Source organism: Bidens hawaiensis, unplaced genomic scaffold (assembly GCF_021521415.1).
Source record: "Bidens hawaiensis isolate Kalapana, Puna unplaced genomic scaffold, B.hawaiensis_p1.1 tig00068870_1, whole genome shotgun sequence".
Classification (NCBI taxonomy): Eukaryota; Viridiplantae; Streptophyta; class Magnoliopsida; order Asterales; family Asteraceae; genus Bidens; species Bidens hawaiensis.
In genome coordinates, this window is record NW_027502157.1 from 39,999 (window position 1) to 57,203 (window position 17,205).

General features: G+C 35.0%; 1 protein-coding gene across 1 annotated transcript; it reads right to left on the reverse strand.

Moving 5' to 3' along the window:
* Window positions 1–7,867: 7,867 nt before the first annotated feature.
* On the reverse strand, window positions 7,868–11,851 carry LOC143605280 (GDSL esterase/lipase At1g74460-like). The gene is made up of 5 exons (XM_077081448.1): window positions 11,355–11,851; window positions 10,428–10,558; window positions 9,523–9,762; window positions 9,177–9,426; window positions 7,868–8,367 (listed from the first exon to the last, which is right to left on the reverse strand). The coding sequence occupies exons 1-5, from the start codon at window positions 11,590–11,592 to the stop codon at window positions 8,120–8,122; spliced, it is 1,107 nt and encodes a 368-aa protein (XP_076937563.1). The 5' UTR covers window positions 11,593–11,851; the 3' UTR covers window positions 7,868–8,119.
* Window positions 11,852–17,205: the final 5,354 nt, after the last annotated feature.

The window sequence follows — 17,205 nt, forward strand, 5'->3', positions numbered from 1 at the left end:
CTAAGATTGAGGCGATAACAAATTGGAAGACTCCGTAGAATCCGACTGATATACGAAGCTTCTTAGGGTTAGCTGGCTACTATAGGAGATTCATCGAAGGTTTCTCCAAGATAGCCGCACCGTTACCGGTATGACCCGAAAGTCGATAGTATTCAGTTAGGGTAAGTTTCAAGAAGAAGCTTTTGAGGAATTAAAGAGAAGACTCACGCAAGCTCCAATCCTTGCTTTACCCTACGGTGAAGAGGATCTAGTTGTTTGTAATGATGCTTCGTATCATGGGTTAGGTTGCGTGCTAATGCAACGAGGGAAAGTGATAGCATACGCGTCTAGACAGTTGAAAGTCCATGAGAGTACTTATCCGACGCATGATTGCAGTAGTACATGCTCTTAAGATATGGAGACATTATCTGTATGGTACTAAGTGTACCATTTACACAGATCATAAGAGTTTGAAATATTTCTTTGAGCAGAAGGAACTGAACATGAGACAGAGGAGGTGGTTAGAATTGATAAAGGATTACGACTGCGACATTAAGTACTACCCTGGTAAAGCTAATGTGGTCGCCGATGCGCTAAGCCGTAAGAATGAGGAAGTCATTGCAACAGTGAAGTCATACCAGTTGATTATGAACTCTAGTCTTTTTGAAGAAATCATCAAATGCAGTCAGAAGTGCTGGTAAATGAAGGGCTAGTGAAGAAAGAAAGATTTTTGGGCAGCAAGACGAGTTGATGGGAAACACGCATGGTGTTAAGACTAGGTTTGACCTTATGTGGATTCCACGCCATGGAGACCTCAAAGGTCGAATCTTAGATGAAGCTCATAAGTCGAGATACTCGATTCATCCAGGAACTACGAAGATGTACCAGGATTTGAAGAGAGACTATTGGTGGCCAGGAATGAAGAATGATGTGGTATATTACGTTAGTAAGTGCTTAACTTGCCTACAAATCAAATCCGAGCATCAGAAGCCTTATGGAAGGATGCAACCTTTGGAGGTACCAGAATAGAAATGGGAACACATCACCATGGATTTCATAACTAAGCTACCTCGTACAGCTAAACATCATGATACCATATGGGTGATTGTGGATCGTTTGACCAAGAGTGCTCACTTTCTGCCCAAACGAGAGGCTATCTCGTCATAAACATTAGCAAGCTTGTTCATTAAAGAGGTTGTATCTAAGCACGGAGTACCGTTATCAATCGTGTCCGATAGAGATACTCGGTTTACTTCAAGGTTTTGGAAGAAGTTCCATGACGCTATGGGAACAAGATTGAACATCAGTACGGCGTATCATCCTCAAACAGATGGACAGTCTGAAAGGACGACCCAAACCCTTGAGGATATGCTACGTGCTTGTGTTTTAGATTTTGGAGGAAGTTGGGATGATCATCTGCATATGGCAGAGTTTTCCTATAATAACAGCTATCATTCAAGTATTGGGATGCCACCGTTTGAGATGCTTTACGGTAACGATGCAGAACCCCGGTATGTTGGGGAGAGATTGGTCAGAAAGAACTGGGAATCTTAGAAGTTGTGCAAGAAACTTCTACAAAGTTTGATCAGATTAGAGCAAGAATGAAAGCTGCCCAAGATTGTCAGAAGTCCTATGCCGATAAGAGGAAACGACCGATTGAGTTTAGCGTTGGTGACAATGTGATGCTCAAGGTCTCGCCCTGGAAAGGAATCATTCGTTTCAGGAAGAGAGGAAAGCTTAGCCCGAGGTACATTGGACCGTTTAAGATTGTGGATCGTGTGGGTGAAGTAGCTTACAAGTTAGATTTACCAGAAGAGTTAGAAGGAATTCACTCAACCTTCCATGTTTCTCATTTGAGAAAATGCCTGGCTGATGATACATCGCACGTGCCATTAATAGACATTGAGGTTGATGAACAGTTGAACTACATTGAGCAACCAATCGAGATAATTGACCGCAAGGAAAAGCAGCTTCATCGTAAAGCTATCCCATTAGTAAAAGTGATATGGAAGCATCGCAAGGGATCAAATGCTACATGGGAAGCTGAGGATGAGATGCGCAAGTTTTATCCGAATTTATTTATGTAATAGTTAGGTTTCGGGGACGAAACCTCTTTAAGGAGGGAAGACTTGTAAATTCCCGTTTTTTGGTTTCGGTTAATAAAATGATGGTATGAGTTATTATGAGTCGGGCTAGTGTTGGGTTAAACGGATATGGGTTATGGAATTGGGTTATGAAGGAAAGAGGGAAAGACCATGGGCTTAAGCCCATGATCCATAAATCACTTATTTAATTCATTTTACACATATTCCATACACCACCAAAACACACACTTAGCTCTCTCTCATCCTGCTACTCTCTCTTGCCGAAATCACCAAGGAAAACCGATCCATATCCAAGGTAATGCTAGTATGATATTGTATGAGCTCAAACCCGTTAGATCTAGTTGCGAAACGACGAGCTAACACCGTTAAACCGTTAAAGTCACGAGGTCCGGGTGGAATCGGGTATAAACCGAACTTAAGATGAGCTTAGGGGTCACCCTAGCTCAAATCTGGATCGAACGAGACAAAAAACGGTGAAAACGGTGGTGAGATAAACGAGATCTCGCTTTTCCGGCGAAGACGGCGCCGGAAAGTTTGTACGAGGTAAGGGAATGTCAGAGAATATTTCTGACATTCTCTGATCTAACCCTAATTCGTTAACGGGGAGTTAACGAACTAAGGTTGATTCGCCAAGTGGTTCGTTTAAGGAAGTCTAACGAACTAGACTTAGTTCGTGTTCAATTTCGCTAAGGATAAGATAACGAACTAGCTCCCAATTCGCGTTGACCATTCGTTAAAAGAGATAACGAATTAGAAGATCCAATTCGCTACATGGACTGATTCGTCAAGGGTCCAGTTAGTTATAAGGTCCAAATCGTTATAAGGACCAGTTCGTTACGATAAGTCAATTTGTTAAAGAACTGAGTAACGAACTAAAGGTTTAATAAACTGACAGTATAGCCCCTGGACTTAGAGAAAGAATGAGATAATTACATATTAGTCCTTGGACTTTGATAATTGATGAAAGATACCTTTAAAGGTTAATGAGTAACTATTAACTAACCGGTAAAGGTTCAATGAAGTAAAACCGGATTAGAGGCTTAATATTAATTAAGTAATTAATAAGAAGAGCTACAACCGTATTTGATATATGTAATGATTAAACAGTTAGTCGTGCACAACTAGGGAAAGGAATAACAATTAACGGCGAGCATAACCGAATTCAGGTGAGTTTCCAGCCCCACTTCCTTGTTATGTTTTCGGGGATATGTGCACACTCGATGTGATAGTTAATACACTTAGGGGCTGTTTGGTAGAGTCTGAATCTGAATCAGTAAGAGGTAAATGTCTGAATCGCTCAAATTCAGAGCGTTTGGTTCAAACCTTGGGTCTGATTCGGCCAGATGTTTTGCCTCTGAATTATTCAACGTGTAATGGAATCTGAATGAGAACAGATGGTTTCTGAATGGAATAGGACCAAATTACCCTTCATAGTTCATCCCATAGTCACATAAATCGTAATACAGCAACAAATTTCGATCTGAAACTTAGTACCAAATCGCGATTTCAATCAGGAAATTGGTGGTCCATAATTTTAATTGATTCATACCGGATGCTATTAGGATCCTGAACGTAGAGACAAACTTGGAGGTTCTCCGGTGTTGATTCGGTGCCGGTGTCGGTGGTGTAGATCCGGTGCCGGTGTCGGCAGTGGAGATCTGGTGCCCGTGTCGGCAATCGTAGAACGTAGAGACAAACTTGGAGATTAATAAAGGTGTGAAGAGACATGGAGATGGAGGTTCTCCGGTGGAGATCTGGATCCGGTTCTGGTGTCGGAGGTGTTGAGATTTGAGTTTGGTTGTTGGAGTCGGTGGTTGAAAAATTGAGATTTGAGGGCTGTTGAGATTTGCAGGTTGAAAACGGAGTTGGTATATACAATAAAATAGTTAATTTATAAATATTTTAAGTTCTAAATATATAATGGTTATAGATTTTAAATTCTAGATTATTGTTTAGAATTTTATAATTTTTTTCTTTAATGAATATAAATCCAGTTTGTTTAATACCTTTTAGATCTTTTGAATGAGATTAATAGCAAATTTAAGTAAAGGGGTAAAATAGTAATTTTGCATAGTTATTCAGATGTCTAAACAAACAGATACATTTCATTCAGCTCTTATTGGTTCAGATCATCTTACTCATTCAGACCTCTTACCCATTCAGCACTTACTCATTCAGATGTATGCCAAACAGCCCCTTACCTTAAGTGGTAAGTGTATGCCTCGTATGATTTATGTATGATGATTGCTTGATGGTGCGTGAACGATCTTCAGATATTGCATGTACCGCCAGGTAGTAGTTAAAGATGTGCTTGATATTTATATATGACGTATGAATTATGTATGAACAACGTATGTATGATGTAAGTATGATGTATGAATGACGTATGTATGATATTTATATATGACGTATGAATGATGTATGTAAGATATGTTGAATGTACGTGAACGATCTTCGGATAGTATGTACAGACAAGTATGGTACAGTGGCCCGAAACAAAGGGACCAGACCCTAATAATATCTGTGAGGATAGGGACCAGACCCTAATAATATCTGTGATGATAGGGACCGGACCCTAATAATATTTGTGAGTGTACGAACCAGACCCTAATAATATCTGTGATGTTGGGGACCAGGCCCTTATAATATATGTGAAGTTATAGGGCGGAAGGCTCTTTAAGTAGTATGGATAGTTATGCATGTAAAGTAAAGTATGAATGATGTACACGCCTTTGGGCATGTGTGCAAGTATGTGAGCAGATTTTATGTTGTATGATTAACTAGAACTCACTCAGCGTAGCTGACTTTTAGCATGCACGCAGGTGAGTAGTATGAGGCAGCTCGCTTGAGGGGAAGCACATGGCATGGAACTGAAGATACTGGCATCTCAAGGAAATGTTATGTTATTTAAAAGACAATGTTTATGTTTAAATGATTTGAATGCTCGTTAAGACAAGAATTGATGGTTATGTAATGTAATGGTTTGAATGTTTTTAATATTCCGCGAATGTTTTTATTAACTCTGATATTATGAAGTGTGTTTATGAGTAAATCCAACGTCCAAAGTAGGGAACCGGTAACGGGGCCTTACAACTTGTTATCTTGAGGCTAATCTTGTACAACCGGTTCTTGGTCCTTGTCACCTTCATCAAAAGCTTACATGTATTATCTTTCATGGTTAGCAAATCATGTTTCATGTGAATCTCGCATCCACCTTCCGTTGCTTGACCAAGACTTATGATATTGCACTGTAGGCTCGGGATGTAGTAGACATCGGTCAACAAACGTTGCTCCCCCGTTTTTCCTTCAATTAAGACCGACCATTTTCCCCGAATAGCAATAAAAGATTCATCTCTGAACTTCACCGTTCCTGTGACTTGTTCATTCAATTCATAAAAATATGATTTATTACTTGTCATATGATTCGATGTTCAATTGTCGAGATACCAAACATCTTTCTCCATCGGTTCGGCTTCGAAACGCTTTGGAATCACCCCGTCTTCATTCAGAAAAAACGTTTTCTGATCACCTTTTATCATAAATAAAGATGGATCAAAATCATTAATTTTGTTCAAATTAGATTCTTCCCTTTTCTTCATACGTTCTGGACACATAGACGCAAAGTGACCGAACTCATCACAACGGTAACACTGAACCTATGACATATCATTTCTTCTCCATTGACGATCCTTCGATCTTCTTTGACCCGTATACCTTGACCCACGATGTTGACCATCTCGGTTATCACTACCGTCTTGATCCTCATCCTCTTGGTTTTGACCTACGGTTTCCCAGCCTTTTCCACGCCCATGTGAACTCGACCAACCCTTACCTTGGCTACCGGACTGATAATACGACTTGCCTTTGTAACTACTTTCCGAACGATTGAAAAGTAACTGACCTTGTGAATTTGAAGCGTGTTCTCTCCCACGTAGACGTTCCTCAAATGCCTTAAGTCTTCCAACAGCATCATCAAACATCAAACTATCGAGATCAACACTTTGCTCGATTGACGCTACCAATTGAAAGTACTTATCTGGAACCGCATCCAGTAACTTCTTCACCAAGACATCTTGCTCAAACACGTGACCTAGACTCGTTACCTTCGAAACCACACTTGTTATTTTTCCTGCAAACTGATCAACGGTCACGTCTTCCGCCATCTTGAGTTTCTCAAATTCACTTTTTAGAGTTAGCAGTCGAGCCTTTTGAACTCGCTCGGCCCCAACATACCGTGTCTTCAAAGCCGTCCATATTTCTCAGGCATTCTTGTATTGAGAACTCTGAAGAAGAATATCACCTTCTATTACTTGAAACAAAAACGTTCTTGCCGTTTTATTCTTCTTCACATCAATAACCGCACCTTCATTCGGTTGAACAACTTCCCACAGATCTGGATCATCTAAGATCGCTTTCACCACAATCGCCCATGTGATGTAATTATTTCCGTTCAGCTTTGGAACCTGCAACGATATCCCCCCACTAGCTTTGGGTTGGATTATCGGATATTCTTTGTCACTTGCCATTGACGCCGAACCCCCTTGCTCCACTTCGTTGGAACATATACAAACCAATCAACTTTGAACAACTTTTCAGAACCGAACACGCTTGCTCAAACCTTTGTTAGAACCTAACTCATTTTAACCCAATAAAATACGAACAATGAATTGAACCGACCTGTTCAACCCAAACACACTCCAATTGAACCGACTCGTCCAATCCAAATAAAAACCCAACAATCATTGTTAAACCAATTTGTTTATCCCAAAAGAACTCAACTAAGAAAGAAAAAAACCCACCTGTGACTTTCTACTTTTCTTCGTATTCCTCCAGCCACCGAAACAATTAATATATTTAGCACCTTCTTTGATTTTGATTTTGTGTCAGCCACGTATATTACTAAAAGTCATACTTTATTGAATTCTCCAAAACACTTTACTAGAAGAATTCAATAATACTTTTCCTTTAACTAACCGCCAATATAGACAACAAACCTATTTTGAGTTTTTTTTTCTTTTTCGTAACCCTTACAACTGATCAAACTAACCTTGTTCTCCACATTCACCACACAAGACCCTGATTCGGAAACCTAACTTGGTTTCGATATGTGCCGATTGATAGCTTCTCCTCAAGCCACCACTCGCCACCAACTGATTATCGATTTCTTGAACTTGGCTCTGATACCAATTCAATTCCCGGATCGAATAATCAAACACAAACTAAAAGAATAACTCTCGTTTATATTAATAATAAAATATTACTCTAAAAATTGATTACAACTCTCTCAAACCCTAACTCGGTTTGACTCTTGATAAACCCTAACTCGGTTACATTAACCTCACAATCTCTAATGTCTAACCATAACTCGCTTTATATAAACTAACCTAACTTTCTAGCCAAGACATTACCAAATATTAAAAAACCTAATTTTTGAGTTGGACCTTACACTTGGACCAAACAACAATGGAGCCAACAGCTACCAATTCAATTCCCGGATCGAATAATCAAACACAAACTAAAAGAATAACTCTCGTTTATATTAATAATAAAATATTACTCTAAAAATTGATTACTACTCTCTCAAACCCTAACTCGGTTTGACTCTTGATAAACCCTAACTCGGTTACATTAACCTCACAATCTCTAATGTCTAACCATAACTCGCTTTATATAAACTAACCTAACTTGCTAGCCAAGACATTACCAAATATTAAAAAACCTAATTTTTGAGTTGGACCTTACACTTGGACCAAACAACAATGGAGCCAACAGCTAGAGCACTTAATTCTCTGCCTAGGAATAAACTTTTTTATCTCATTAATTGTAAGTTGTTGAGAAAGTTATACTAATACTACACTCTCCATTCTTATCATATTTACTTCACAATGTACATAACATCATAAATATGATGAGTGCATATATATTTCAAATTTCAAAACTACAATCCGAATACATTACCGATCAGTTAAAGACTTTAGACTACCAACAATTTGTTACAAACCATAAGTTAAAACAAGAGTGTAGCAACTTATTGATCAATCATCACTGGGAGCAGGAGCAGAGGTCGGAGATGGAGACGCACCCTCAGTTTGATTTATAGGCTTAAACCCTAATTTTCTTATAAGTTCATTAGCAATCAACTCATTTGCACGATCCGATGGATGGTATTCATCCCAAAACAAATATTTACTACGGTCTTTACACAATCTTGATGCAGGTATACATGTCAAAGCCGGTCTAATCCTTCCGAACGAGCAACATGGCGAATCAGCATTGTCAAAACCTAAACAATACAATGATGACGTAGTACGTTAGAAAAGCATTTGTGGGAACGAAAGCGATCAATCCACACCAAATTAGTATGTAGAATTAATATGGTTGCTATTTATAGATATATTTACTGATAGATTACCGAAGGAACTTTGTCCAAAACTACAAAAACTCTGAAAACGTATGAACAAGAACTCTCTAAAATTTCCTTCACGTTATTAGGAACAGATACCGACGGATTATTCTACGGTAAACCTTTCCCCATAAATTGTAAACAAAAGAATTTCCTTTCCAATGTACGTTCGTTAGTATTATGTCAGAATTTGTCATTACAACCCATATAATATAGTTCGTCGGTAATTTCTTGGTAATTAGAGCATTCTCAACCCATCCTCTAAATTTTTGTAAGAGAGTTTTGTAAATTACAGGATAGGATTAAGTGTGTTTGTGAGTTGGGAAGAGAGAAAAATTTAGTGATTTTTTTTTTATTTAATGGAAGTTTGTTTGCCCTCATTTATTTTTTAATACTTTTTGAAATTAGTTGTTAGAAGAGGTGGGACACTGTAATGATATAGATATATAAATATATTATCTAATTGAAGAGAAGATACAAACAAATATAATTTTTCTTAGAGATGGGGACGGGGACGAGCTGCTAAAGGAATTTCAACATATTGTTTATTTAGCAACAGAAAATATGCTTTTATTTATTTTTGTAGGTGTTTGTCAGTAATTCGTTAGTATTTATGAATGGACTCTTACCTTCATAAAACAACTGTCAGTAATACTCAGCATATAGCAAGAAACAATTAAGAAGCTTACCATATTTACTAGGATTGGTGATGACATTATTTACAACATCATAAGCATCTCCGAATTTGTAACTCGCATTTGGAAGCTTTGCCGACAGATCGTCCATGAGTTTAGCAGTAGCCTTATTGAAGTTAAGAGCAAGTGCGTTCGTTTTTTCCTGACACTCACCAGAAGTACTCAACACTCTTTGAAGTGGAATGCAACCCATAGGCCCTAACCCGAAAACCATCAGCTGTCTTACCCCCATCCCATGCAATATCTACAAAAAATATTGTTTGACAAATCAACAAAAATCACCATTTAGCGACTAGTTTCAGTTGCAAAACTCTTTAGCGACAAATTTTCATTTACTTACCGTAAGTTGAGCACCAAGAGTTTCAACTAAGTAGTTGATGTAATTGTCATCGGTATACGTCCAATAATCAGGGTAAACGGGATTCAAGTAGTTGTTGATAAAGTCGTTGCTACCTAAAGCGACAACATACTTTGCTTCTTGAAAGAACTTGGTCGCTGCTTCGTCGCCAATTTTGTTTCTGATCAAAGTTTGAACCCCATTGAATAACTCTATTTGCTTGTAAAATGAGAATCTTTGAATCTGTACATTTTTATAAGACTTCGCTAATTATTTAATTGTCCAACAACTGTATGTTTGCGGTTCGTGAATCATGTTTTCATGAGATCCACATTAATGAAACAAAATGGAATAACTTAATGAGGGAGCTTTAACTTTTTTGTCAGCCTAAAAACAATTATAAGAAAAATAAAAAAATAAATAAAAAATCCTAGGCCATATTTCAAGTTTATATGGTTAGCTTAGGTAACTGAGATGAGGTATCAAAAACTTTAAATTTAAAAAGGAGGTCTTAGCTAATTGAGATGAGGTATGTAAAGACTTCAAATTTAGAAAAAAGGTATTGGGTTTAAGTTTTACTTTGACAAAATAAATATATATAAAATATGTAGTTTCAGGTTTGGTGGTTGGGTCTGAGGGTTTTCTCACTTATAATGGGTTTCCTCCTCATGATGGTCTCCGATACTTAGGGAATAGAGATGAGCATGTGGGTCAGTGGTCTGTCAGTGACCCAAAATAGTCGTTCAGTTTTTTTTTTTATTTAAATTTATCGTTGGCAACTAATCATGTAATCAACACAGGTAGTGAGTTAAATACTAATGCAATTTGTTTTCTGTTTGTTTTCATTTCAGTATAAACAATACTCATTATTAAAAAGATATTGCAATAAAACTTGAATCTAAACTTACAAATAAACCGCCAGTTTGGTTCAAGATCCCACCACCTCCCGATGCAAAATTCACACCGTTGTCGAGAATTACATCTTCAGATAATGAGGGGTCGAGGAATGCAGGTGGTCGAGGAAGCCCTATCTTATCACCTACAACAAAAATATACATGTTAGCAATATATATTTATAGAGTTGCGTTAAATGTAGACAACCCTCTATTTCTACTTGTTGTACTCCCTCTCTCAACTTATTGAATCAGTAATATCAGACTAGTAAACAAACCAAACATTCATGATTTGTTCGGTTGAATTTTTTGTTATGTTCATATATTTATAAACAAACGAACATCAACACATGATGTGTTCGTTAATATATGTTCGTTTATATGTTAATAAATGTATAAATAGTTATATTTATATAAATATAAAAACAAATACAATAAATGTTTTGGATAAATTGTGGTGTATTGTATATCTTTATTTGTGTTCATTGATGCTAACTTATGTTCGTTTATGTTTCGTCGACTAACTTCATTTGTGTTCGATTATGTTTGTTCAAATTATGGTCATTTAAGTTTGTGTGTATATGTTTGTGAACTGTTTGTTACGTTTTGAACGAATGAACATGAACATGCCCATTTTCTTAATGAACGAACATGAACAATAAAAATTGTTAGATTATGTGTCCGTGTTCATGTTCGATTAAAGTTAATTGAACGAACACGAACATTCCCCTGTTCCGTTCGCTTATAAGCCTAATAAGATTCTCTTACTTTAGTAATAAAAGACAAAAGAAAAACACATCATAAGTTATGGAACCTAAACAGAGTGACATAACTTGTTAAGTATACCTTTACTCCTTTAGCGACTAAAATAACAGCTATAACAACACTTTAAAACGCAAAACATCAAAGTAACAAATTGTACCGGTTAATTAAAGACTGTACCTATAATATCAGAGACGGTTCGGCCATTGGTGAACCTGCCATTCGGCATGCCACTACCATAGTCGATGCCATACCAAGGCAGCGCGGCTTGAGCAAAACTCTTGGAAAGCCGATTATTGTTTCCATTCTCTGATAACGAGTCCCCAAAGATGAACTGCACAACTTTGCAATCATACCCGTTTATCAAACCCGAAAATACTGTCGCCAAAATTACAACCACTGTCACAAGTAGCTTCATCCTTTTTGTTTAAAAATTTTCTTGATCTTTTTTTCTTTTATGCGAAATGGAGGTTGAAGTTGGAATTTAAAGATGGAAATGATTTAGAAAGGACATTGAGTTTGATAAGCTAACTGTAACTGCTACAACCACCTGGGATTTTGTTAAGGCATGAGATTATGTTGTTTGTCAACTTTTTATGGGTGTTCAACTACTTTTATGATTTGGTGGAATGTATTTGAATCATATTTACGTTTTTAATATTTAATTTGTGATTAATAAAATAAATTAATTATATTATTTTCTTATAATATTTTCTTTGTTAGTTTATATTAAATTTACGCTGATACGTGCAATATAATGTAGTTCGGACCACATCATAGCATTGGGGGACTTGAAGACGGTTAATTATAAGACTTGGCCCACTATCTACTAGCCCATGTACCTCCTTTCAAAAGGATACTATCAAGATGTCTACTTCAAAAATATGATCTCTTCTCTCATCTTTATTTTTACTGATTATGGTGAATAACTGAATAATATAAGTATATTGAGCGCCGGTGAAAACAATGTTTACTCGATCCATCTCCAATTATATATCTGCTAAAGCTAATATGGTATAATATTCAACTCGGTGCTTATTTATGTAGCTTCAGGGTCACCATTGAGTCCATTTTTTTTAACGACTAACTAAGTAACGCAGGGTACTCTGTGCGCGCCCCCCATTAGCTAAAAGTAGCCCGAGCATGCCACTAGTCCGGACGGACGGAGCCCCTAGCGGTCCACCTATTGAGGGATTCACCGGATAAAACCCGATCCCCACGCCCGTCAAATGGCACGACAACGAGGAGCCGGTAAAACCGGGTGAGATCAGGACTCGAACCCTGGCAAACCAGGATCATCCCTCATATCTTCCATATAAATTGGTGATAGTGAGGTTTGAACCCTCTACTTCTCACTAGTAAAGTGAGTGCTCTATCATTAAGCCACATCCAATTTATAACCATTGAGTCCATTTGGTTGGGTTGATTGTACCAGATTTCAAAAACATTTATTTCTATTTCAAATCTTATTTACTCTTTTGAAAACTATTTTAAGTATTCCATTTTTACATGTTTTTAACATTGGTTTAGCCTGAGTAATCGGACTTTATTCATTGGTCATTGAAAAAAAAAGCTACACAACTTAGGTACCATGCTGACATAATACATTAAATAAAAAAAAAATAAAGTAGTATTGTCTCATTCATGTCAAATTATTTATTTGAAATGCATAGGCGTTTGAATACGATAAGTCTTCGGTAAAAATACGATAAGTCTTCTGTTTTTTACCGACCAGGCAACCAACAGAATATTTATTAATAAAACCTTTAAGAAGCTAGACAAACCAAACAAGTTACAAATGACAGATATAAGTAATTTTATTAATAACACTAATATATGTAATTTTAATATTACTTTTCTTCAGACATCCGTCATTTCAAATGACAGATGTGAATAATGAATATAGTACTTCACAGACTGATTGGCACCGCTACCTTTTCTTTTTATTATTTGTTATTTTTCTAAATAACATGATTTAAAAATAAAAAAATTAATATTAAAAAGTTTTTTTTTAATTAAAAACACTAATATATGTAATTTTAAAAATAGATTTTTCACACATCCGTCATTTGAAATGGCATGTGTCTTTTTGACATCTGTCATTTCAAATGGTAGATGTAAATAGTGTGTAGTACTTGGCTGATTGATTGACAAAATAACCTTTTCTTTTTATTATTTATTGTATTTTGAAATAACATTATTTAAAAAAAAAACAAAAATTTTAGTATTAAGAAACTTGTTTTTTATTAAAAAATTATATATGTAATTTTAAAAATACATTTTTAGACATCCGTCATTTGAAATGGCATGTGTCTTCTTAACATCAGCTATTTTAAATGACAGATGTGAATAGTAAGTATAGTACTTGACTGACTGATTGACAACACTACCTTTTCTTTATATTAATTATTATTTTTCAAAATAATATTATTTAAAAAATAAATAATTTATATTAAAAAAGTTTTTTTAATATGAGAAAATACATTTACATTTTATTATTTATTCTTTTTCAAAACACTAATATATAAGAGTAAAATGTTATTTTCGTCCTTATGGTTTGGAAAAAAATGTGAATTTTGTCCCAAAAGTTTATTTTTTGCATATAAACCCTTCACGTTTCTCAGTTCTTGCCAATTACATCCAAATCACTAACTCAATTAAATTTTATCGTTAAGTAAAGGGCAAACATGTCTTTTTACTCTTTCTTTATTAGAATACTTATTTAAGTGAACTGCGGTTTTCGTCTCTCTAATTTGTCCAAATCTGCAATTTTATTCCAGTAGTTTCAAATTTGCAGTTTTCTTCCATATGGTTTCATGCGATTAAACCCAAATTCCCTAATCTCGTTAAGTATGGTCGTTAAACTCATCAGTGTGCCCTTCACGTGAGGGGTAGTTTTGTTCCTTCTTTTTTTCTTTTTCCCCAAATACACTCCACCCCCTCACGTGAGGGGGTTGCGAATTAGGACTAAGGTTTATTTGGGGAGAAAAATGACAAAACTGATCGTCACATGAGGGGCACGCAAATGGCTTAATGACCAGACTTAACGAGATTAGAGAATTCGGGTTTAATTGCATGTAAAATAAAATCATAAGGATGAAAATTGCAAATCTGAAACTACTAGACTATACCTGCAGATTTAGACAAACCAGAGGGACGAAACCGCAGTTTACTTATATAAGTATTATAATAAAGAAAGAGTAAAAATACATGTTTGCCCATGACTTAACGATAAAATTTAACGGAGTTAGTGATTTGGATGTAACTGACAGGAACTGAGAAATGTATAGGGTCCATATGCAAAAAAATAAACTTTCTGGACTAAATTCACATTATTCGTCAAACTACAAGTACGAAAATGACACTTTACTTAATATATAATTAAGAAAGTTTTTTTATTAAAAACACTAATACATGTACTTTTAATTATTAGAAAGTACATATTTTTAGACATTCACCGTTTGAAATGGCAGGTGTCTTCTTGACATCCACCATTTCAAATGACAGACGTAAATTAGTGCTACTGGAAGATCTGACTTTGATTGACAATTCACTCCCTTTTTTTATAAAATTTTTCTTTTATAAATTACATTATTTAATACATAATATATTTAATCTTTTTTTATTTTATTTATTAACCTTTTATTATTAATTAATATTGATTACTATTATTACTTTTATTAATAAATATAAATACTTAGTTCAACCATTTTTGGTATGTTTTTTTTATAAAATTGAGTTCCGTCGTTTGAAATGGGAGGTGTCCTTTTGACATCCATTATTTCAAATGGCATGTGTGAACAATATCCCTACTCTCATATCTAACCCAAATTTAACAACTTATTCTTTTAATATATTCTAAAAATATTCATATTTCATATTTAAATAGGGCTAAATAGGATTAGCCCTGCTTCTCATCTTCTCATCTTCATTTTCATAGCCTTACTGAACACAAAAAAAGATATTCTTTTCTTTTAAAATTGATACTTTATCAATGTATTTTTTTTTCTATAAGTAGCATATGTTCTTCAACAACTTTGAAAGGTATCACAATGTCTTGTAATTTCAAACCATTTCTAGTAAACCTATATTGGGGCGGTGAACATATTTCGTATGTAAACGGAGTTGTTCAATATTGTGAATGTACCAAAGCAACTTCGTTTATTATGGGATACAAAATGACATATGAAGAATTCGTTGCTTTGATTTGTAATCACGTGCAAAGCAACAAACCAATAACCTTTAGTTGCTACTCTATTACACATTTCAAGGAACATGTGATTCCTCATTTATCATTAGGGAGGATAGTATGAGCATGTTGTACTATCTAGCAAAATATGTTGAAAATTCATAGTTGAATTTACGTATAACGGGAAACAATGACTCCTTTCCAACATACAAATTGCATGGATCTTTTAAGAGGTTTTTATTTATTCAATAATTTTGGAGCTGGTGAGCCACAAACACACCAATACAATCATATACAATCTCAAAATTTGGAGCTCGGTATTTCAAGTTACACTAGTTTAGAAAACACGTCTTGTGAACAAGATAATAATAATGGGGGGGGGGGGGGGGGGTTGATGACTCAGAAGATTAGAATTTTCAAATATATATATATAGGGGATGGATCTTGCGAGAAATGAAGGTGTAACTCCATTAATCCATAATTTCACTCCCTTTCTTATGATGTTACCTACATGTATGTAGGTTGGTTATATTTATGTCTTAGCTACACACATTCAAACCTACCTACACACATATACATGCGTACCTACACACATTCAAACCTACCTACACACATGCAAACGTACCGAGCCACATTCAAACCTACATACCTACACACATACAAACATACATACACATATACAAAAATACCTACCTACACACGTACATACGCACCTACACAATAAGAAAAGGGAGTGAAATTAGGGATTAATGGGGTTACACATTCACTTCTCGCTGTAAAAAAACTTCTGAAATGATCCAATACATACATACATATATATATATATATATATATATATATATATAACACGTGTACTATAATAATAGGACACGAAGTGTTTGGATATATTTGACGTTGTACCTACCGAATGTGAGTTTCTCTAAAATTCCCTTATTTTTAAATGGAATGTTTTTACTTGTGTTTTTGTTTTTTGGGAGGGGGGGGGGGGAACATATTTTTTCTACTGATTTTTATTAAAGTTTTAAATGCATTGTAATCTTAGCTCGTTTACAATTAATACGATTTGTTTAAAAATAAGATGCGAAATTTTAAAGGTTTTAATTACTATTGTTAAAGAACGGTAAGGAATAAATACTATCGTTGCTTATCTATATTACATCTATACTATATAATAAACAAAACTTTCTTATTGCCACGTGTCATCACCATATTAATTCTTACAAAATTTTCCCTCATCTCTCTCATATTAAATACATTTATTTTTATTATTAATAATTTTTTATTTTAAATTTTCCTTCATCTCTCTCATATTAAATACATTTTTTTTTCTTTTTAATCATTCAAACTCTTAAAAGACAAATTAACTATTAAAGTATTCTCGGTGTTTATATTAATTCAAACGACTGGTTTTTTAATCGGTTAAAGAATCAAACATGGTTCAAGTCAAAACAATTTATTATTAGAATGGGTTTCGATCCATGGGTTGGTTTAAAAAAGTAGCCATTTACAACATTTTTTTTAATTTGTTATTTAATCAACCCATCATTTATGTTAAGTTCATCATCTTAAAAATCCACAAAAATATTAACACTATACTACATATTTTGGTTTTTCAGGCGGTAAAGACAACTTCTTACCTTTGGAATACAAATGCTAAACGTTAGCACACTGTTAATCAGATGATGAATTGACTTTGTATATGGTATTTATCAGGCATAAAATGATATGTTACAAGAAAGTATTAGTTTCTTGACTTTTTAAATGACCTCAAAATATAAGGTTGTTAAGTCATAGGTTAGTTCTAAAAGCTGATGTTGAGTTGATGTTGATTAAAATATTAAC

Coding starts and splice junctions, on each gene's coding strand:
- LOC143605280 (XM_077081448.1), bottom strand. CDS start 11,592: ATGAAGCTACTTGTGACAGTGGTTGTAATTTTGGCGACAGTATTTTCG. Junction 10,559..11,354: donor AACCGTCTCTGATATTATAG/GTACAGTCTTTA, acceptor TTTTTGTTGTAG/GTGATAAGATAGGGCTTCCT. Junction 8,368..9,176: donor CACCAATCCTAGTAAATATG/GTAAGCTTCTTA, acceptor TGTATTGTTTAG/GTTTTGACAATGCTGATTCG.